Source organism: Plecotus auritus (assembly GCF_963455305.1).
Source record: "Plecotus auritus genome assembly, chromosome: 3".
Classification (NCBI taxonomy): domain Eukaryota; kingdom Metazoa; phylum Chordata; class Mammalia; order Chiroptera; family Vespertilionidae; genus Plecotus; species Plecotus auritus.
The window spans coordinates 23828422-23852383 of NC_137772.1; the positions used below are offsets into that span (position 1 = coordinate 23828422).

The window sequence follows — 23962 nt, forward strand, 5'->3', positions numbered from 1 at the left end:
GTACTCAGTCCTCTGGACTCACAGTTGCCGACTATAGAAAGCTCTTCCACTTTGCATGGAGCTTGGAGAGGTCAGACATCTAAAGCATTGTGAGGCTTTCATAATTATGGATGTGGATAAAAATCTTCATGAGTCAAACTGGGAAACCAAAAGAACTCTGTCTGACTCCTAGGCACTGTTGATAGGTGGGAAGATATAATATACTTAGGACAAAGGAATAAACAAGTAATCTAGTCTAATCTTCTGTAGGTGAACTAAGTTAGCTATGTGACACACCCTCACTAAGCAACCAAACTCCACTCAGCTCTCAGGGTTTGGGTTCTTTTGCAAAGAAGAACTAAAAGCAAAGCACTTCATGAAGTCAACGTACACTGAAAATCAGGACTAAGGAAGTGTGAGCCATACCACTGCTGAGAAAATCTGAAGATCTATAAAATGCTGCTGTGTGCTGCACATAAATCCTTAGCTCAGCTATTAGGGTCAGTTAGTTTTACCCAATATTTGTGTGTGGTATGGGCATGAGTGTGGTATGAAGAGGCTTGTGGAGGGTGAATGTGTAGGGAGTGTGAGTATATGCATGTGTGAGTGCCTGTGTGCATCATCTTGCAACTTTCTATAATTGGGCAGAGAAGTGTTCATCTTAAGGGCAGTATCATCAATATACAAATGAAACTGCCCACTCCATGAAAGCATGGGATAAACTGAACATCATAAGCCACCTAATTAATCATCTGGGTGACTTGTCCTTCCTATTATTATTTTTTAATTTTACATCCTACATAAGCTAAAAAAGATATAAACCTATAATTTCAAGTCTGATTTCCTTTTTATCTAGTGATTTTCATCCTCTCACTCATCCAACAAAAATATATTGATTCTGTATGATGTGCCTAATCTGTTACAGTCTAGAAGGTTGCCCCTGAAGCAGCAACTTGCTGGATTAGTAGAAGGAATTAGAGGAGAGGGAAAAGGGACTGGAAAGGAGGAAGAGAAAATAAAGGAACATCAAAGTACAAGGGTGGGCAGCAGCAGATTTACAGTTGTGAGTATGCAGAACACAATTTGTTCCTGTGTTATTACTTATTAATTATTGTATTACTTAGTTGTATAACAAGTGTAAACCTACATTTGCCTACCCCTTACTTGTGCCATCATAAAGCATGAATAGGTTCTTCTCCAAAGATAAAAGGGAAAGTTTAGAGAAAAATTATTTTGTAGGCCTAGCACCATTTCTTTAATGGGTGTCATACCCACTTGTATGATGGGGAAATATAACTGCAGGCAGCTCTACTAGGGTACCTAACAGAAGTAATCTAATCTGCTTATCTGGTGCTATAGCATCAGTCAAATCACATTCTGAGCAAAGGACCATTACTCAGAAACCTCACCAATCACTCTAGCATTATAAGAATCTACCTGAAGTTTATATATAGGCATCCCCAATCCGCAGAGAAGCCTGGTAATATCTGCTTGCACCATAAGAGGTAGAAATGGGAACACCCACCTCTCCGAGAGTTGACAGTGTAAAGGATTGTGAAATTCCGCAAGGAGGCAGAAAACATCCCCCAACCTGAGCATCAACATAAGATGAGTTGATGTGCAGTTTTCTTTCTCTTTCTCTAGGACTGTGGTTCTCAACAAGGGGCAGTTTTGGCCCCCAGGAGTCATCTGACAATGTCTGTAGACAGTTTTGTTTTGTCACAACTTGGGGGAATGCTATTGGCATCTAGTGGGTTGAGGTCAGAGATGCTGCTGAACATCCTACAATGCACATGACAACCCTACATGACAAATACCTTTTTGGCTCAAAATCTCAATAGTACTGAGATCAGAAATCTCACCCTAGTCTATCTGATGAGCCTTTTCTGGGATCAGTGGTCCTTTCTCCATCTTCACAATCATGATAAACTTATACATGAAGCCCATCTAGGACCACAGTGCTATTCCTTACAGTGATTCTCCCAGGGACATTGCGGGTGTAGGGACAGCAAAAGGCAGAATCTCGGAAGGATTAGTAAGAAACCAGGCCTCCTGGCCATCTCCATGGGAAACTGTAGGTTTTCCAGTGATGCTCTAATTGCTGCCCTGTCATGTCACAAGAAGAACAGGTTGGCAAACCTAGGTACTGAACTAAATAATCTGTGGCATAATCTAAACATACAACGGTAATTAAGTCTGACAACTTAATATGCTACTGAAATTTAAATGTACCGTAGTAATCTACAATTAAGCACTCTTTTGTAATAGTAGCCTGCCAGCCAGGAAGATTTCAGGTATAATGCTGTGTATTATGAGCTCCTGGAAATATTGACATTGGTAAAATGCACCCAGGCTATGATCTGACACATATTCCAATTAACCATTGCTCCACAAGAGGAGATGGAGCTAAGGTGGTTGCTGTCCTTCAGATGGTGTCAGAAGCAGACACTCAAGCAGCCACTCCAGCCAACCCGACGTGAACACATCTGTATCCAATAAGGACATTTAACTTCGAAAGTCAAGATGATCCAAACCCTTTTCTAGAGGGAACTGGAGTCAGAAAGTGGGGTTCAAAGGACGACTGCCCCTTTGAGGGAAAGTGCCCTCAATAGCTTACTGGACGTGTCAGCCAAACCTTGAATATTTTATTAGGGCTACAAAGTGGCCCTTAGAAGGGCCTAGGCTTTGAAGTTGGTGCCGATTGGGGTATGAAAACCCATCCATCATTTACAGGCCATTTAACCTTGGGCAAGCTATGTAAACCCTGAGTCAGTTTCTTCAAATGTTATCTAACTATATTGATTCACAGATTTGTTGTGAGCCTGGTATAATTCTTATCTCCTTACAGCTTGTACTGCTCACAGCAGCCAGAGGGACCTTTTACAAATATTTATCAGATCATGTCAGTTTCCTGCTTAAAACCCCATAGTGATAACCCATGGCAATTATAGGAAAATAGGGTTTTGCAGGCCCAAAGGGAGTTTGAATTTTCTCCCACTTCATTCTGTCTGTACTGGCTCTTTCCCGCCTTAGGTCCCTTTTCCCATTCCCTCTGCGTGGATGGCTTTTTCTCACCTCTCAGGACTCCATTCCAAGTCAGAGAAGCCTCTCTTCAAACCCTATCTAAAGTTATCTCCGCAACTCAATCACTAGCCCTTAAAGGTTGTGTTTTTGTTTTTGTTTTCACAATATGTATCACTACTTGAGAATACATATTTTGTATTTGCAACATGTGTCATGTAACTGGGGCAGGGATTCCACAGTCCTAGCTTGCAATAGATACTCTTAAAATTTGTAGATGGGAGAATGGAAAGAAGGAGGGAAAGGGACACCCAGCAGATAAAGCATCTGCACAGTTCTGAGAATAAGGCAGAATCTCAGTTCCCTGTATCATGGAAATCCCAGAGGTGTTTTTTTTTGTTTTTTGTTTTTTTTTTTTAAGAAATCAGTTTATGGTGTTCAGATTCATTACGACTAAGATTCACTGGTGAATTAGGACATCTGAGCTCTAGCTATCGATGTTAACCTTGCTTTTTTTTGAGATTTATAACATAAGTTTCAGGTGCACAACATAATTCGATATCCATGCTCACCACCAAAGGTCTGTTTCAGTTTCTCACCACAGTTTACCCATTTCACACTTCCCCTACTGGTGACCACCAATCTGTTGTCTGCATCTGAGAGTTTGTTTTGGTTTTATTTGTTCATTTGTTTCTCTGTTGTTGCTGTTTTTGGATTTTCTGTTTTAGATTCTACATATGAGTAGAGTCATATGATTTGTGTCCTTTTCCATCTGAATTACTTTACTTAGAAAAATATCCTCAGGTCCAACCTTCCTCTTAAACAGCTGTGTGAACCATGTTAGCCCTTGGGGCTTCCATTTCCTCACCTGCATTCCCAAGGTCACTGCCAGCGCTGACTGTATCCAAGTGTGTTGGGTGCTTCCTGTGCAGCTTCAGTTTTTACCCCAAATCCTCCTTGAAGCATGACTCAGAATTTCAGTGGCTATTAGAAACATATTCACCTCTACTCTCCATGAACAAGAAGGGACCGTTTTACTGAGTATTTCCGGGGGAGATGGAACAGGTGGTAAATACTGCAGAACATAGTGTTTTTTCCTGACAGAAACCTCCCCTTGGATTTTCTCTTTTCACCTGTTCCATCACCCTTCCTTTATCTGTTCCCCAGGCTGTCTTACCTAACCCTCTCACTTCATTTCACATCTTGCTCTCGCCACCTATCACTTATCTGGCTCAGTAAACAGAGGACCTCCTTTCCTAGGAAGCAGGGGATTTTAATTAAAAGCAGAGTTTTACCTTTCACAGTATTTTTGCATTCTCAGAAAAGTTACAAAAGGTAGCCAACAGTTTTAAAACGTAACTTCTGATGAGATATGTGTGTGTTTGTTTTTAACTGGTCCCCAGCTTCCTTTTTCTTTCTTTACTTTTTTTTTTTTTTTTTAGTTTAACTTGGGGACCAAAAACTCTAGTTGTTGAAACTCTTCACCTCTTCACAGTCCCACTGCCTGATAAGGCTGTTTGGGGCCAGTGCTGTGCATCAGCTCTTTCAGAGTCAAGGCTCACAGAGGAAAATGAAGGGCCTCACCTCCTGAGGCAGGAGGGAAATCTGTCTGTAAACTGAACGCAAAGGGCAAAGGTGCCAAGAGGCAACCCAACCACAGTCTTTAAGGAACTCGCAAGGCATTCTAGGCTGCAACAGGCCAACCAGAGATGGGAGGCAGGTGGTTCTGCTGAAGAAGAAAGAAGATGTGAACAGTGTCTGGACCCAGAGAAGCTCTCAAAGAGGCAGAGAGCAGCAGCAGCCAGAAACCACTTGCAGTGTTAGCAAGCGCACACACAGAGCAGCACTGCCTGCTTATTCATAGTTTCCTAGAAGCCCTATGAGCAAATGGATGTGGTTAAAGGTACAGCCTGTCTGAGCCATTACCCACACTGTGGAGAACACTCATGTTTTACTTATGTTATCAATAAGCAAATACTGGGAAAGCTTTACTAACACACACACACACACACACACACACACACACACACACACACACACACACAGTGTCCAAAAACTAGATGCCAAGGATGCCCAAATATTTTGTTTTTCTAAATATAGAAAAGGATTTGGGATTTGGGCTTGAGGGAACTTTGCAAAGCACCAAGTTGCAGAGTATGTTTCTCCATTCTTGTCGCATTTTGTAAGCCTCTTTGTTTGCATTTATCAATCTCTTTTATTTTCTGTTGTCATCTGTATCTACAGACGAAACTTCACAGTGCTTCTGTGAAGCTGAGAAGTCATGCTGCCGAAGAATCCCTATCCTCACTGAATTGAGTAAGTCCTGTTTCAAGGAAAATACAAGGGAGGAATCTGTATGATCCAGAATTGATGTCCCAGGGTTCTTTTTAAAATCCACAGTCCAAAAACGGAAGAAGCAGAATGGGGCCCAAGAGCATTAAGTGCTTGATGGGACATTACACTGGACTTTTTTTTTTTTACTGGATTGGTGACATCACCCAGCAGAGCCTGCTGTATGCATCTGGGTGTTAAGGTGCAGAAATACCATCTGCGTTCCCCACTCCCAGTTCCCAGGAGAGGGAGACCAGCAGCTGGTTCACTCTTATTCAGGGGGAATCTCCCATGGGAGGGACATGAACTTGAAGACTGCCCTAAAGGATCTTTCTATACCAGCCTATCTACCCACCTGGGACTTTAAGTCGGGCACCTTCCTTTACTTTAGTGATACCAGGGCCAGCACTAGGAGGCACCAAGGTGCAGACTTAAAGGTGACACTCACTCTCAGGGTCCTTCAATTTTGTGTCCCTTGTGTCATCTTAATTACAGTCCTGAGTGGTGGTGTTCTAAAAAGGGAATACTAGGTACAGAAATATCAGAATAAGCTGTTGTCTCTCACCAACTTATGGAAAATGCACATTAGGAAATGTTCGTGCATGTGAGGACCCCTGGGAGCAGAAAGCAGGGTAGGGAAGGCGCCTGTGTACTTTGGGGCAGGAGGGGTTGGGAGGCACTAGGGGATTAATACTGGTAATAACTGATGAGAGAAGGGTAAGATACCAAAGAGGGGGACAGTGCCTTTCACGCAGATTGGACCAACTCAAAGACAATCCATTAGCTGGTCCTGGGCATGCAATTTGACTGGATTCTATAGTATAGCAACATTCTTAATGGGTATTTTATGACTTTGAGTAAGCTGAGTGAGACTTACACCAAACTAGATGAACAAACTTCTTGGTCCCAGAAAGGGAGCAGGGGGACATCGAGAGGAATCATAGGCGACACCACCACGTGATCTGGGAGTGACAGTGCAGCAGAAGGGAAATAGTCTGTTCACAGTGAATCCTGCAGCAGCAGCTCTTCAAGTTCAGTTCTGAGGATCTCAGCTCTCTCGCTTTTAAAAAATATATGTATTTGTTGATTTTAGAGAGAGGAATGGAGAGGAAGAGATAGAAACATTGATGTATCAACATCCATTGCTTGCCTCCTGTATGCCACCTGCTGGGGGTTGATCCTACAACCCAGATATTATGTGCCTGACTAGGAATCAAACCAGGGACTTCTTGGTCCATGGGACTATGCTCAACCACTGAGCCACACCAGCCGGGCAGGATCTCAGCTCTCTTGAGCCTGACTGGTACCAGCCATCCTATTTGTAACTACGTTTAAGCTCTTAGCTCCCAGGTTTTTTAATTTTAATTTTATAACTTATTTTTTAAATCCTCACTTGAGGATATTTTTCCATTGACTTTTAAAGAATGAAAGGCAGGGACAGAGACAGAGAGAGAAAAACATTGACATAAAAGAGATACATCAATTGGTTGCCTCCCACATGGGTCCAACCAGGGCTGGGAATCCAGTCTGCAACTGAGGTATGTGCCCTTGACCAAAATCTAATCCCGGACCCTTCAGTCTACAGACTGACGCTCTATCCACTGAGCCAAACCAGCTCGGGCTTAATTTTATTTTTCTACCCTTTTGAACCATCTCTAACCCTGAGGTGCAGCCACACTAAGGACACTGATTGGAAGACTATAAGGTAAATTAGAGTGGCTGGGAGGGAACCAGACAGGTGCTCACTGGCCCAGAAGTACATCTGGTCACTCTCGAGGGACTTACAGTTTTGTTCAACGGAAGACTTTCTGGCACCAGGCGGCCCTTGTCAGATTAGCCTAACAAATCACCTGCCAGCTCACTGTTTTTGTTCTTTGGCTGTCTGGAGAGGGTCACAGTGACATGGGAGCCACAGATCCGACTGCCAGCACTTTGATACAGAATGTACAGTGGCCTGCAGGAAAATGCCTGGGAAAGCTGAGGCCCTGGGTTTAGCATGACACAACAGGATTTGGACAAGGGCTCCTGGGATATGTGGTGTGTGTGTGTGTGTGTGTGTGTGTGTGTGTGTATGTGTGTGTGTGTGTTGAAGGTTGGCAATGCAAGAAGAGGAAATTGTGTGTGCTTAGGAATTGTGGGTTGGCACTAGTCAGACCTCGCTCTTTTATAAAACGATATAGTTCTTCAAAGAAAATGATGCACTAATATTAGCAGTGTATCACTTCTCCCAAACTTACTAAGGAATAATTTAAAGAATTAGGGAACAATCCAGTCTCAGGAATGTATTTTGTGTGGTATGCCCAGTAGGTTTGTGTTGATCTGTTTATGACTGACGAGAGCTGGGAAAGACCTAAGAGTTTAAGCTACTTGCAAACTAACAAGTTAACCTGCCACAGTTTCATGGATGCTGGCAGAAGACACAAAACCACTGGGCCAGAGATACAAAATAGTTACTCAGAATGATAGCAGAAGCCAGAGTATCAACAATTTTGTGCTGGTTATCCAAGCCTTCGTTCCCACTAGGTGACATGAAAAGGGCCAAGTGATACCTGTACCCACCTTTATAAGACAGGAACTGAAATCTTTCATAATGGACAGTGAGCATGCAATCTCTTTACTCTGGTGGGAGACATCATCTCTGCCTTTCAATGTTATTCTCAGAGCAAACATTTTGAAAGCAGTAGTTTTAGAACAAAGGCCTTCGGTGCCTCTGCTGGCACTCCAGCAAGGACCCGTTCTATTACTTCAGAGGCTGATCATGGGGGTCTGAGTCACAGCCCTGGGCCAGTACAGATATGCTAATGGGTAACATGGCTACTGCTGCACTGGCCTCAATTAGGATAATTTTCTGAGCCCTTGCTACTCAAAGTGTAATCCACGAATCAGCAGTAATAGCAGCAGTAGCATTTGGAAGCTTGTTGGCCATGTAGACTCTTAGGCCCCATCCGAGAACCACTGAATCAGAATCTGTATTATAATGAGAACTCCAGGTGATTAATATGTGCATTCAATTTTGACAGGTACTGCTTTAACTCATTTTGGACCCAGATAATCTAGGAACCCAAGTACCAGGTGTACTGGTTAATAATGCGGATTTTTTTTCAATAGATGGAGTTACACATATGTTGATATATATGTGATTGGATATGTATGCTATTTTGTTGTATTTTCAGCAAGCTTCAAAACTTCATATGTCAAATTTTTGAAGGTGTTAACATCACAAATATTTTTACACTTAAAAATGTCGAATTTCAGGCCAAAGAAAGAGCATTTGTGGGAAGTTTTAATTCATTACTTTATTTTGAAGAAAAGTGCTGCTGAAAGTTATCATATACTTCGAGAAGCTTACGGTGAACATGCTCCATCTCAATATATTTGTGAACGCTGGTTTAAACACTTTAAAAGTGATGATTTCGATGTGAAAGACAAAGAACGTCCAGGTCAACCGAAAAAGTTTGAAGACCAACAATTACAAGCATTATTGGATGAAGATGGATGTCAAACTCAAAAAGAACTTGCACAAAGATTAAACATTGCTCAGCAAACAATTTCCAATCATTTACAAGCAATGGGAAAGATTTTAAAGGAAGGAAAATGGGTGTCACATCAACTGAATGAAAGACAAACGGAAAACAGAAAAGTCATCAGTAAAATGTTGCTTCAATGGCATGAAAGAAAGTCTTTTTTGTATTGAATTGTGACTGGCAATGAAAAGTGGATTTATTTTGAGAATCCCAAATGCACAAAATCATGGGTTGATCCAGGTCAACTGTCAACTTGGACTGCTAGGCCAAATCGCTTCGGAAAGAAGACAATGCTCTGCGTTTGGTGGGATCAGGAAGATGTGATGTATTATGAGCTTCTAAAACCAGGTGAAATTGTTACTGCTGATTGCTACTGACAACAAATAATCAATTTGAACCACGGTTTGATCGTAAAATGACCAGAATGGGCCAGAAGACACGGCAAAGTAATTTTGCTTCATAACAACCACCACACACTTCAAAACCAGTTAAAGACACATTAAAAGATCTTGCCTGGGAAGTACTAACCCACCCGGTGTATTCACCAGACCTTGATCCTTTAGATTACCACTTGTTCCGATCGATGGCACACGCACTTTCTGAGCAGCACTTCAAAATGTACAAAGAAGTGGAAAATTGGGTCTCTGAATGGTTTGCCTCAAAACAAGAGAAGTTCTATTGGGACGGTATCCAAAAATTACCTGAAAGATGGGGAAAATGTGTAGCTAGCGATGGACATTACTTTGAATAAAGCACTTTTGATGTTTCTCTTGAAATTATCATGTTTTCTTTGATTACAAAATTCGCATTATTAACCAGTACAACTGGTAAACACCAAGCCACCTGCGGCATAGAATTATGACAAGGACTATAACTGGAGTGATCGTATGCTCCTAGTTATGCCTAGTGAGACTGCCCCCTTTTACTCCCAAAGTGTCCTGGTTTGATAGATAAATTATATGAGGGTGACAGTCTGGGTGCTTGCATGGAGAAAATGAGCCTGAGGTACAAGGGTATCCCCTTGATGATGAAGGTGCCCAAGAGCGATTCATATCTTTAAGGGATGAAGAAGATACTTGGAAAGAAAACATGTCCTGAAGTAGGGGCAGATGCCACATTGACGCCCTTTCATCAAGTGGTCACAACTAAGGCAATTCCTGTATTCTTAAACTTGTCTGCCTGCCTTTTCCTATTTGCCTCTTTTGCTTTGCAGAAAATCCTTCCAACATCCACTTTATTGAACAGCTTGGTGGAATGGAAGGGCACCTCCCAGGAACAAGCCTGCATCTCAGCACCTCCTTTTGTACAGGCTCAGTCTTTTCTGGCATCTTCTTGGATTCCCTCCTGGCCACAGTAAGTGCAGCTAAGCTGAAGAGCCCCCAGGACCAAGTCCCTGGCAGAGGAGAGAGTGGATGCTTAGGGCCTGGGTAGATGATGATAATGTCTCACAATTCTAAAGTCTCTTTGATTTTTTAAAAACGCTTGTTCACATACAGTATTTCATCTTTTCTCACAACTATCTGGCAAGGACAGCAAAATCTTTACATTTTCAAGATTAAAAACGTAAGAGCGGGAACACTTGATACCAGGGGGAATGAGCGGGTCTGCAGTGCATCTGCCTTTCAGCTTCCAGTGCCTCGGCCCTTTGGTGTCAGAGCTTAAGAGATGCTGTCTTCTCTTCTCTTTAAAATATCCCCACAAGCTTATATGGAAACCATCCATAAAGGGGTTTGGAGTTCAAGGCAAAGCTTTGGCCTTTGGTGGTGTGAGTTTTGTTCAGAGCTAAGTCAAATCTCCCTCTCCACTGCCCTTCCCTTGGAGTGGATTTTGGACTACCTGGTTGTTCTTCAGCTCTCAGCACCTCTTTAGCCACTAAGCAGACATCTATTCCAGGATTTCCAATGAATCCATTGTGCAAATACAGATTGAACAGCTACTCTGTGCAGGGCACTGCTCTAGGTTCTGGGGACCAGCAGTGATTAAACAGACTAGAGTCTCTTCCCATGTGGAGCTCATGAATCCTTGATGATGTATGGCTCAGCAAGACAAACACACAATACTATTTAGAGATCCAGTCCCAAGTTTCTGGCCATGAAAAGCTGAACTAGACCTTTGAAAATATTCAGAGAACCCTGTCTATACTTGTCTTCCTTCCCCCTGGACCTGGTACTTCTGGCTCAACTTGGCCTTCTAAGAGTGGGAGTGACTTCCTGTCATCAAGCCACATAGAAAGAAAGAGCACAAAGGTCAGGCCTGTGCCTCCAATTCCATCGTGTCTGCTCTTCTGAGGACCTTTTGATCTTGGTCAGCCTCCTGATTTACACCTGCTCAGTAGCCTCAAAGAGGAACAGAAAATTTATGCTCTTGCATTAGAAACATTTGGGGTAACTGTGGTGGCTCCAGAATATATTCTCCAACACCCCATTTTGTTCTCCATACATATCAGAGCATCACCTTGTGGAGAAGTGTGGGAGGAAGGCAAAGATCTGGATCTCCCCTTAAGTGAGGATAGCAGTTAAGGAACCAAAGTCTATCATTCCCTCTAGCACAGCAGTCGCCAACTGGTGGTCCATGGACCACTGGTGGTCAATGAAGTCCGAAAGGTTGGCGACCACTGGTTTAAGGAAACCTTTGGAGCAGCTGTCGCCAACTGGTGGTCTATGGACATTGGTGGTTCATGAGGTCTTGAAGGGTTGGCGATGGCTGCTCTAGCACACTCCCAAGGCAGACACTGTTAATGATCATGGTTTTCTGCCTCCAGATCATACCTGCATCTTTCCCAGCACAGACCTCAAGTCACTTTATTCTGCTCAGTTTCGTTGTTGAGATAATATTCATAGAGCAATATGTGTGATAGGAACAGTAATAACCACATCTCAAGCACTCACTTTGAGACGAGGTCTTTGCTAAGTGCATTACATACCTACTTACCTCATTTAATTCTCCTATCAATCCAATTAGGAGAATATAATTATGAGCCTCGTTTTACAGATGAAGAATCTGAGTATCAGAGGGTTAATAATGTACCAAAGGTCACAGCCCTTAGAGATGACAAGTTGGTTTTCAGACCCAAATTTGTAATGATTACAGAGTAAGACCACAAATGACTGCCACTTCAGAAATCTCTCTTTTTGATGATGACTATTTTTCCAATACATTGATATTGATGTTCTGTCTCCCAGAGTGCTCTGGAGTTGCTGGGGAGACCTGCAGGAAAGATGAGACTAGGACACGCCCACCCACACCTTCCCTCATCAGAACAACTCTGCTTTCATCTGGGTCATGTATGAGGCTCCTATGTAAAATTTGATTTGGAGAAGGAGTTTTGCTGTCAAGAAGACATTGAAAACCCTTCCCTAGAAGTTAGACCATATGACCAACAGAGAGACATAAAATAAATGAACCAGAATGCTGCTCTCCTCGACTCTGAGACAGGTTTCCAATTTCCAGTCAGAAGTCCTGTATGGGAGACCGGAATCAGCCATTCCACCCCATTTTGCATAACCCTTGTGTCCCATAATTTCCCCTCCCCAAAGAACATCTTTTGGGTTTGGCTCTTTTTGGGTTTGGCTCTTCCAACCTGCTGCCCAGCTTAGTGCACCAAGAAATGTGTTTCCGGTGCTGTGTCATCAGAGGATATAATTAGAATCAAAATGTTTCTTTCTCTGATGCCCATACTGCCCAGGATGGCAAGGCTGAATCAGAGGGATTCAGAACAGACTCCCCCAAGAAAAAGGCAGCTAACACCTCAGGAGTTTTTGAAACAAGATGAAATAACCAGTCTTGATTTCCAACCTAATATTTAAGGGCCCTCTTCCTTCTCGTGAATACTCAGAAGACATAACGGTGCCTCTCCTCCTTTTCCTCCAAATTGCCCTTAAGAAACACAAAGAAGATGGAACATGAAGTCCCAAAGACAGAGCAAAGCCTGAATAACATGGTGTGAACTTGTCACTGAAGTTTTTATTTAGATTTTCAAGAAGGTATTTCCTACTTTCCCTGGATATGCCTGTGATTTTTCTTTTCAACCTAATGTAATGTGGTTTCCCTTCAAATCTCTTGACTCAGTTGACACTGTGGTTTCAGGTATCTTCTGGTATATACTATTGTACACTCCTGCCCCCATTGGAGAAACAGTCCTGTAAGGTATAATTCAGATTCACTTTCAATCCTCTATTTTTTCAATGCTATAAAAATGAAAACATAGAGAGGCACTCAGCCCCATAAGCAGGATTCCCGTGTGGCTTTACAATAGAACTTCAGAACGGGACTCAAATTAGGGAGCATTTCCCTTTATTTATAAGAAAGTGAGGCCCACAGAAGTGACATGACTTCATCAAGGTCACTCATCTTGTTAGTTGCAGTTTTCCTACCATATAGCCTCATTCTCAATTAGAAGTATTTCTCAAAGAATGTATGAACTTAAGGCCTTTTAAGATTCTCAGAATAAAAAGCAGCAAGTGGTTAAGATGTTAGTACCTATGTTATTAAGTAATAGTCCAGGTTATGAGAGAGGACTCAAGCTTAATTTGTAGCTAAAAGTTAAAACACTTTGGGCTGCAACATTTCCTAACACTGGAAGTCCAAATTCTAGTCAATAGGATTGTATTAGAAACCCTGTTCAAGTTTAGAAATCCTAAAATATTTCAAGCATTTTTCAATTTTTATATTTTCTGGAGAAATAATAAATGGGAGAAAGAGAGGGAGAAATTAAAAAAGAAAGAGACCAATAAGGCCAATACCGTAGAACCCCAAATGATAAAAATACCAGAGGAGACCAGAGTAAGGGTGACATGTAAATCCCATTAGTTTCCCCAACATAGATTGCAATCCTTTTGATGTCAAAACTGAAGACATAATATATTCAAAAGCTAAGCCTCTCTCAGTTAAATATGTCAAGTACATGTTTCCCTAGAGCCTGTGACACCAGGATAACCCTGGAATTTACTCCTTTCTTTAATCAGTGGGGAATTACTCTAACAGCATTATTTGATCACTCTACACTATGGCCACTTGTTCTTAAACAGATTGTGACTCAACCTGGATTTACATCCTCTGCTCCCTTCTGGATCTCAGGGAGCCAGTTTCACAAGCAGACTTCTGGGTGGGAGCCAGATGGAACAGAGGAGAAATGTGAGGAGGAGACCATCACTCTAGGGATGCCTTTAGTCTGGATGTTAGGGTGAAGGAGGCATTTAAAGTCATCTTTTAATTCGAAAAATACTATGAAGTATGTTTTTTCATGTGTGTTTTTTTTCCCGATGAATTTATATAGGTTTTATTTCCTAGGTCACCTTGTCCCAATAGCCTCTACGTTTTTACTAAAAGTACTTATATATTTGTTAAAATTCAACTGCCAATTGCAGTCAATATTCTTACAGTTTTTGGACAATGTCTGGTTCAATGCACTCCTGAAGGGCAGCGGGAAGGTAAGGAGACACAGTACATCCTCTAAAAGGGCACATAATGTAGGAAAGTGTTGCCCAGAATCTGAGGACAACCAGTGTCAGAATCACCAAATGTGCCCTTTAATTCTGATTCCCATATCTGTCCATAAACTCTGACCCAGTAGAGCTGGGATCCCAGAAATCTGCACTCATGAATATCCCCCCAGGTGATCCAGATACATGAGAACCAATGTTAAAGACAACAGGATTTAGTAACCTGTGCTGTATATCTCATTTAATCTTGCCGACAGTGCTCAAAGGTAGGTATTATTATGTCAGCTTTAAAGATTATCAGACTGTTGCTGAGAAAGAACACATGAATTGTCTGAAGGTATTCAGCTAGGACATGCCAGTGCAAGATTCAAACTCAGGTGTGTTTCAGACAAACTACTAATATAAAATAAAGAAAAATGAAATAGAATAAAAGCCAGTGGCCATGGGACCACAAAGAAAGGGTAACTTGCTTCTGATGAGGAGGCCAGCATGGAGTTTGCCAAGCTGATGAGAAGTGAACCAGCTGTTCCAAAGCAGAAGCATGATGGAGTAAATGTACAGCATGTGCAACTACAAATGGACAATTATCATGTTCTGGAGCTCCTTCAGATGTTGGCCCTGGAGGGTCTGTGATGGAGGAGATGGGCTTGGTTTTGCAGCAGGGAACTGACTCTGAAGTTTAGAGGAGGCAAATAGCATGATCTGATTTATTTCTAGAAAATCTCTCTGGCTGGAAGCTTTTTGCACAGTAGATTGCAAATGAGAAGAAAAACAAGGAAAATCAATGAAGAGATTTATATTATTACCCAGGCTTTAGGAGATAAGTTCCTGAGTTTGGGAGTAGAGAAAGTGAATAGTAAAATTTCTAGAATAATAACAACTGATGTCATTCGTAGAATTTATAATAAAAACAAAATTATTGAATTTTATATAGGTAATAGATAAGCATATAAATTCTCATTTCTACTGGAGTAAAAGTCTAATAAAACAAAGGGTAGATAATTTAAAATATTATATATTCAATAGACTTGAGAAACCTAATGGGTAATATGTTATATTGCTATTTGCATATATGGTAATGCCTGGTCTATACTGAATTAGGTAAGAATCCTTTGAAAAAGAAGTTTCAGAAAATGGCTAGGGTTATTCAGCCTCAAGGTACTTTCAGAATAAGAAGTTGGCACACATGTCTTCCTTTGGTTTCATTTCGATGCCAAGGATTTTAAAATTCCATTCATTTATTCAATAGTTAGAATCTGCACAATATTCCATGGGAGCTGTGGGAGATCTAAATAGTGATAAGATCTGTACTCAAGTAGGTCACAATCAAAAGAAATTTTAGTAAATTCACAGCCAAAGGATTCTAGTATGGATGACAATATCAGTAGTCCCCTAAAGAAAAATCTATTGAAGTCTTATTGACTATCCTATATAATTAAAGCCTAATGTCCTAAGTGTCTGGTCATCCAGTCGGCCATTCAACCATCAAAGTGTAATATGCTAATGATATGCTAAGGCTGCTCAACTGCTTACTATGACAAGCACAGACCACCAGGGGGCAGACAGTTGACTAGTCACTATGACGTGCACTGACCACCAGGGGCCAGACAGTCGACCAGTCCACTAGTCGCTATATCATGGACTGACCACCACAGGGCAGACGCTCCAACCAGTAGGTTAGCTTACTGCTGGGGTCCAACTGATCAGGACTGAGCGAGATGGGCCGGACATGCCCAGGAGCCCTCCCAGGGTCCCTCCCTGGCTGGTCAACCTCCCGCATCCCTCCCCAGCCCTGATCATGCACCTGTGGGGTCCCTTGGTTTGGCCTGCAACCTATCGCAATCTGGGGGATGTCTGAGAGCCGGTTTCAGCCTGATGGCAGAACGACCAGTCAATCGATGCGTACTGACCACCAGTGGGTAGACGTTCAATGCAGGAGCTGCCCCCTGGTGGTCAGTGTGCTCTCACAGGGGGAGCGCGGCTCAGCCAGAAGCCGGGCTCATGGCTAGCAAGTTCAGCGGTGGTGGCAGTAGCCTCTCCTGCCTCTGCTGCAGTGCTAAGGATATCTGACTGATGGCTTAGGGAGTGGGCCTAGGCTGTCAGTTGGACATCCCCCAAGGGCTCCCGGACTGTGAGAGGGCGAAGGCCAGGCTGAGGGGAACGCGCCCCCCTCTCCCCCCAGTGCACAAATTTCGTGTACTGGGTCTCTAGTTTTAAATATATGTAGATGATTAGTAGGGTACCTGTGGCCTGGCATATTTCTCTAGTCGTTTTTGGGAGAGGGGATATACTTGGTGTCAGTATAATTACCCATTTGTTTCTTCATTATAGTGTAACCCCTAAGAGAGCAGGAACTAGGTCAGTGTTATTTTCTCTGCATTTTGCCTAACCCAACACCCAATCCACACTGCCAGCTTTAGTTAGTTTTAATAATGATAATGGGACACAATGCTTTGCACCATTGGATCCATTTCTCTGAGACTATACAAATCCACTATTTAGGAGTTGGCTCTTCTGACTTAACATATGGCCTATCCTTGCTTTCCAGGCCTTCTACAATTATCATGTCCTAGAGCTCCTTCACATGCTAGTGACAGGAGGGATAAGCTCCCAGATGGAACACCATTTGAATAAGGAAAACGGGCCTTCTAACAGCTGCACTGCATTGTTGTCCAGAAGGAACCGCTGTAAGCTGGGGCTCCTATCCTTAAACCAAGCCATTTTGATGGATATTGAAGTGAGTTTCCTGCTTCTTTTTGTCTCTGAATTTGTGAAAGTGGTCTAGGCTTTTTGGGTCCGTAGATAGCCTATAGCACAGAAATAATAATAACAATAACAACAACAAATTAATACAACTCATATTCAAAATGCACAATTTGCAGTGCATTTTCACACATCTCATATTTATTTTAACAATGCCAGGAGGTGGGTAAGGCAGTTGTTATTATCCCCATCTTCCAGATAAAAAAATCTAAATCTCCAGGAAGCATCAGAGAGGTCCAATAACTTGTACTTTGACAAGGGTATCAATAATAATTGTAACACTAGTATTTACTGAGCATTTCTCCTGTGTCTGACTACTTTTTTCCCCCAACTTAATCTGTCTGAGGATTTGCATGCTAAACATTGTTATTAGTCCCACTGCATAGAACAAGAAGCTAAGGGCCAGGGAAACAAATGCTCAACTGAGACCACATTGTCTACCAGTGACAAAGCAGGGGTGCCTCTAAGGCAACCTGACCCAGCTCTGCCCCCGCTCCCTGTGCCTGAAACACTAAAGAAATTTGATCAGGTCTGTGGAAATCAGGAAACTGATTGGGCTAGCCAGCAGAAAAGGCTTGAGTTTTCTGAGCCCACTGAACTGGTGAACAGTAGACTGGGAAAAGATACCCATTTTGGCAGACTCCAGTGGAGCACAGGCATTTGCGGGTCAGAACAGAGTCCAGCCTGGGAAGGAGTAATCTATTGATCAGTGTGATGCTTTTGGATTTAGTTTGCATTGACATTGCGTTCAGCTCTCCAGTGTAACTGTAGGGGCAGGCCTTTATAAAAAAACATCTTTTGTTGGTTCAGAGGACATCAGCAGAATCCCCTTCACAAGCAGCAGGCTCTTCCAAGCCTCTGTGCCTGGTATGTCTCAACAGATACAGGCTCTGTGCATCTGACTTCCAGGTGCAAACAACATTCCAGAGTTCCTTCAATAGAGTCCAGCCCTTTGTCCTTTTGTGGTCCTGGGTTCCTCACCAAAGGTTGACTTGTGAGTGATTATATGCCCAGGACAACAGGCGCTGGCAATTTCCTGTCAGTATCAGAGATCAACACACTTCTTTCTTTCTGCACTTAGGTCTTGTCCTCACCTTGTCCTTTATTCTGGGGAGAACTGAAAGACTGCTCTCTTTTTACTTCACTGAACCTATTAGCTGCTGCTTTTGAACCTGCTGTGCACTTAGTAGAGCCTTTGTTGGCTATACCCTGAGAGCAGTGTCAAGAGCAGTGCTTGGAGCTATAATCTGTTGTAGAGTGGGATAAGAAGATCACTCCCCAGAGGTCACTTAACACCCTATTTATGTACCCTGAAAATGGAATATTCCAAGCTGTTGTTCATTGTTACTTCCTAATGGTTACCAAAATCGCCACACCACACCCACCAAACACTCTTGAAAGACCAGAGTGATAAACACAATCACTGGGATTAGATGATCAAAACTAATCATAAGCCTCACTTCCAAGCCACTTGATACTGCCACCATATAGATGTTAGGAGATGATGTCCAGGTCTTCCAAACCCTACAAGTAAAGGCAAAAGACACTCCAGTAGGGCTTGTCATTGCTTCATTAAAGTGCCAATAGACATGTTTTTCTCTTCTCTCCCCAGCCAAAAAAGACCTTTGGGCAAGTTTTCTGTGGCTTGTTGAATAATTTTGGAATCCTGTGCCTTGGCCTATACCGCCTGATAGATGACCAGGAGCACAATCTGGATAACAAAAGGGGAGTATGCTAGTTTGGAAAGTGCTAGCCACGCATCCAAGCATAAAAGCCAGAACTGCTTTATTCTAGGTGAAAGAGAGGTCCAGAACTCAGGGTCCACAGTTGCAAAGAAGGGTGCAAGGCAGTAGATTATGATGATGTAGGAATAAGGAAGAATGCATGTAAATGACATGAATAAATCCTGGTAATTATGATCTAATATAAGCCGTGTGACATTGGCCTCTCTGTCCCCAACGAAAACTGAAATGTAGACCCAGATTTTGAATCAGGTTATTTGTTCTGTGTTTTTTTTTTATGTTGTTTTATTTTGTTTTGTTTTGTAACTTCCCATCCTTGACTATGTAATTTTTTAAAGTTAAATGCCTCTATTCACATTGGAAAAATTTACTTATTTTATGCTGTATTCCTTAGGTAAATATTTACTGAGTGCCTCATTTCCAGCCACTGTGCTTCGTACATATTAATTATGGGAATTATATATTCCAATTTAAGTTTAAGGAAAGATCAATCTGACAACAATGGGGAAGATACAGGAAATGTACATAGAGGACAGGAGGAGAAAAGAGAGTATACAACAGTAATGTAGGTCTGAACTAATATTCATATAGTGGGAATGGATAGGAGTCCATAGAGGAGGGAAATTAAAAATATTAGAGTGGAAATAGATTGATAGAAAATTGTTCAGGAAGAAGGGGAAAGCAGCCAATTTACTCAAAATGGAGTAGTATTTAATAGAAGGAAAGATAATCTCTCTGCACATAGGAGAAAAGAACGAAAAGAATGGATATTTAGCTATATCCATTTAGCTATATCCAAGCAAATTTAGCTATAGATGATGGGGTGTGCTTAAGGGAATTTTTATGTAACACTAGGATTTCTCAGTAAAGTACAGGGATAGCCATTGCTGAGAGAAAAGATGGAGGAGGAAGTATTACAGGGAGTGGAGAAATAGTTAAGAGTTTAGATTAACTACTGAGAGGTAAGGTAGGAGAGGTTTACTGTGGATCTGTAGGAGCGATTGTAGACTGTAATGTGAAAGGACAAAGGATTGGAAGTCCTGATGAAGTGAAAGAGTAGATGTACTCAGCATGGGAATGAGAGCAAAAGAGTGATAGGAAGTTACTGTCAGTAATATATTGAAGCATAAAGTTTTAGAAGTGAGACATGTCAGGAAATGATAATATCCAGCGTGTGTCCAGGAAAGTGTGCTTTGGAGATAAAGATCACTGGGTAGTGGAAGTCAAAGACATATGACTGAATGTTGGATTTATAAACCACATAGACACTAGAGGTATATAAGATGATGGAGGCACTAGAGCTGTCCCAAGTGCCAAAGGCCTAACTAAACATGTAGGGCTATAGATGACACCGGTGAATCAAGAGGGAGGGTGATAGGACTGTAGAGCCCTAACCACAAAGATAGTGAGGGGGCAATGATGTTCTGGAAGCAGCACTGGGGAGAATGAATAATGCTGATCCCTTCCAGCCCTCCCTCTCTCTGCCTGAACTCCATCCCCTCCCCCTGACACCTCTGGCAAACCTGTGGCACATGGTAATTGGGAGAATATGCTGTCTGTACCTGAGAGAACCTCAGGGAAAGAAACAAGATTTCTGTTTTAAAGAGAGTACGTGATTAAAGTTGACATTGTTTAGGATATTACAGAGGTTACAGGGGATTCAGTGGAAAAGATAAAAGTGGGAAGATTATTCAATAGTAAAAGAAAGTCGATCTTGAATTGAGATTGGTGTTTGGGAAAGGAGAGGTACCTGGGGTGGCAATGAAGACACACAGGATGAAAAGTCATGAAAGTTTATCCTGGCTCAGCGTTCTGACATGAGCACTGGTGTATTAGTTAATGTAATTCACTTGCATTGAGGATTTGCTCTGTGCCTGATACTGTGTAAGGCATCCTGCCTCCCTGCATTCTTTCCATGCAGGTCCAGGCTCTGGGTGTTTCTTAAGGCTCATCAGTGCTCACTAGTTACATACCAGTCAAGGTTTCAAATACAACTTTAGTTTAATTTTTGTTTATTTTCCTCATTGATCAAACTACGTTCTATGTAAAAGTTGGTGGCATAAGCATTAGGGTAGGCCCAAGTCAGGATGGAAATATCTGGAGTGCACGTAATATTCCACTTTTGATCAAGCTTGGCAAAATGCTCAGTATTGTGCCAGCTGAAGTACTTAGTGTAGTGGATATTGAAAGCAAAGAATCCTGGAGTCAGAAAGGTCTTTAGAGGTCCATCAGTCCAAACCACAACTGTATCCCTCTCCCGTTAAAATAATGAGAAAAGTAAGGCCCAGAGGATGGAAATGCCATGCATAAGAGTGGTTAGTGTCAGAGGTGGGGATAAAAACGTCTCCCAGTTTCTAGTCAAGGACCTCTCTGACTATACTAGTCTCCCAGTACAGACACACTAATCACAAAAAACAATAACAATGAAGCAAAGTGAAACAGCAACATTCCCTCTTTGGGCCCATCAAGATGACTGCTGCACTTTGGCCATTGCCTATTGCCACCCTGTCCCAGCTGTGGAGGCTCTGACTCATCTTTGCCTTTTCTTACAGGTTTGTGATTACCCGGCCAGCCAATGAGTTTAAGCTGCTGCCCTCAGATCTTGTGTTTTGTGCCATCCCTTTCAACATTTCTTGTCATGAAAGGGGTAATTCTTCATATCAAGGTTCTCGTGGAATTATAAATATAGCACCACAGGCTTCAAAGGCACCTGCAGACATAAATAACCCTCCCACAGCCAACCCAGTTGGCCAGACAACAACACAGCTATCAAACACATCAGTCCATTTATGGGAGCCAAAAACTACCCCTGTTGGTAATTCTAAGCAATCCATTTTGACTCAGAGTGGTGAACTATCACCCTGGACACATCCGGAAAAGGAAAACATGAAGGAGCCCCCTGAGTGGCTACCTGTGCCTATTCAAACTTGATCTGCTGATATTATCCACAAGCTCCTAGCTCGCTGTTTATAAGGCATCTCTGGAAATGGTGACTTTATACAAGATAAATAAGAATAGAAGCATGCCATTGTCATGCCCATTGCTTCATGTTTGATCAGCAAGTCCACACTATTTGGAAAGAAGCAAAAAGCTGATCCAATCCTGCTGGATCTGGTGCAATAAATAAAGAAATATATGATTTTTAAATGCCTCTGTAAGGAAGTTCATTGCTCTGTGTCCCTTGAAAAGAAAATGTGTTAAGTTGAGCTGTGTTAAAGAAGTCCTCAGGCACTTCTGGGTCCCCCCCGTCAGAGAATATAAGCAATCAAAATAAAAATGAGAAGGACGTAGACACAGAAGACAAGAAATAAAGAGTCCCCAAATAAAAAAATCTTACATTCTTTCTCCTCAAACTGGCAAATAGTAAACTAGCATATTATTTTCTCCTCTCTTTTTTTCTTACACTTTTTCTTTTTTCTGACTATAGGAGGTCAGAAAAACCAGATAGGGAGATGCTGGTTTGAATTAGAAACCAATTTGTATAAAGCCAAGACCTTAGTATATGCCTAGCACAAGAATGAATATTAAAATATCTTGGGATGGAGTGGCTGGGTGAGGTCAAGTAAAATTAAATATATAACTTTCCAAATTTTGTAAATCAAGAATAAAGACATATAACAAACATATTCCAAAAGAATCAATCCACTGCTCTATAAAACTCATCTTAAGTCATTTCATCCAGGTATTTAACATAAGAAAGAAAAGTTCAGCACATTCAGAAAGTATTTACTCGCAATCGGTGGTCTTGTAATGATGAGCTTCATAAGCAATGCCTGCTTGTGCCATAGATACCAGATAGATGGAAGGGAAGAGGAAAGAGAAAATAAACCATATTTCTCATAAATTGTTTTACATAATGATTTTTATATCATTGACATTTTTTAAGAACATCTTTGCTGATTTGGTATTATTACGTCTACTAGAGGCCTGGTGCATGAAATTCATGCATGGGTACGGTCCTTAGGCCTGGCTAGCAATCAGGGCCGTTCGAGGCCTTCCAGCTGCTGGCCAGGGCCTTCCTTCATCCCGCGCCACCCCCAGGTGGTCAGCACATGGCACAGTGACTGAGTAAACTCCTGGTCTCCTGGTCAAACTCCAGAGGGGACACTTTGCATATTAGCCATGAAATATTAGCCATGACCTGGTGCATGAAATTCGTGTACATTAAAAGGGATTAATTAGAGGAAATAATTTAATATTGCTATTTGCCCTTTCTCTATAATAGAAGTGTCAGAGATGAAAGAAAATTAGTAAAATGTATATGAAAATCTTCCTCCTGTCAGAGTCTGGGGCATGCCACAGGAACCAGAGTCAAGTTCCCGCCCACCCACATGCACCTCAAAATTGTGTGAGAACTAGACCTGGCTGGCCCCACCCTCATTGGGCTAGATACAGACCCGGCCGGCCCCACCCCTGTCAAGCCCCGCCGGGTAGGGAGCATGGCCTCAGGTTACCTGGCCTGGCACCAGGGTGGGGTGCACAACCTGAGATCCCCCACCCCGGGCCAGGAGGTGCATCCTGAGGTTCCCCGTCAAGCCGCGCATGGCGGGGGGCGTGGCCTCAGGTCCTTCGGCCCGGAGCTGGGGTAGTGGGTGCAGCCTGAGGTCCCCTATCAAGTCCCGCTGGGTGGGGGGTGCATCCTGAGGTCCCCCATCAAGCCCTGCTGGGGGGGAGAGGGACACGGCTTGAGGTTCCCTGTCAAGCCCTGCCGGGCAGGGGGCACAGCCTGAGGTTCCTTGTCAAGCCCCACCAGGAAGGGGGCACAGCCTTAGGTCCCCTGCCCCAGCCCAGCGCCATGCAGCCTCAGGTCCCTGCTGATTGCTCCTTAAGGCTCGTTGTGGGAACTCATACTCTGCTGTGGGCGCAGCCATCTTGTGTTATGGAATCCCTGCCTCCTCTTTGGGTGCAGCCATCTTGTTATAGCGTGATGGTCAATCTGCATATTCCCTCTTTATTAGGTAAGATAGATTTTACAAAGAAAGAAACTATGTCACAAATAAAGTTGCCAGATAAAGTATACCCAGTTAAATTTGAATTTCAGATAAATAATACATTAGTATTTCTAAATTATTGCAATTAACGGGTAAGTGATCAAATCAGCATGCAAAACTGTTTTTTTTTTTTTTACTCCAGCACTTATACACATTATGCCTCCAACCAT

The 23962-nt window shown here is 42.4% G+C and overlaps 1 protein-coding gene across 1 annotated transcript in view; it reads left to right on the plus strand.

Moving 5' to 3' along the window:
- The window catches only part of KCNU1 (potassium calcium-activated channel subfamily U member 1), a gene marked incomplete at both ends in the record, with an annotated part of 120536 nt that extends 98804 nt beyond the window's left edge, over positions 1-21732 (plus strand). The window contains 6 exon segments of the mRNA XM_080659015.1: positions 5245-5316; positions 10069-10208; positions 16845-17033; positions 18672-18796; positions 19277-19366; positions 21354-21732. Of these exon segments, the coding sequence (XP_080515141.1) occupies positions 5245-5316; positions 10069-10208; positions 16845-17033; positions 18672-18796; positions 19277-19366; positions 21354-21732 (995 nt within the window).
- Positions 21733-23962: the final 2230 nt, after the last annotated feature.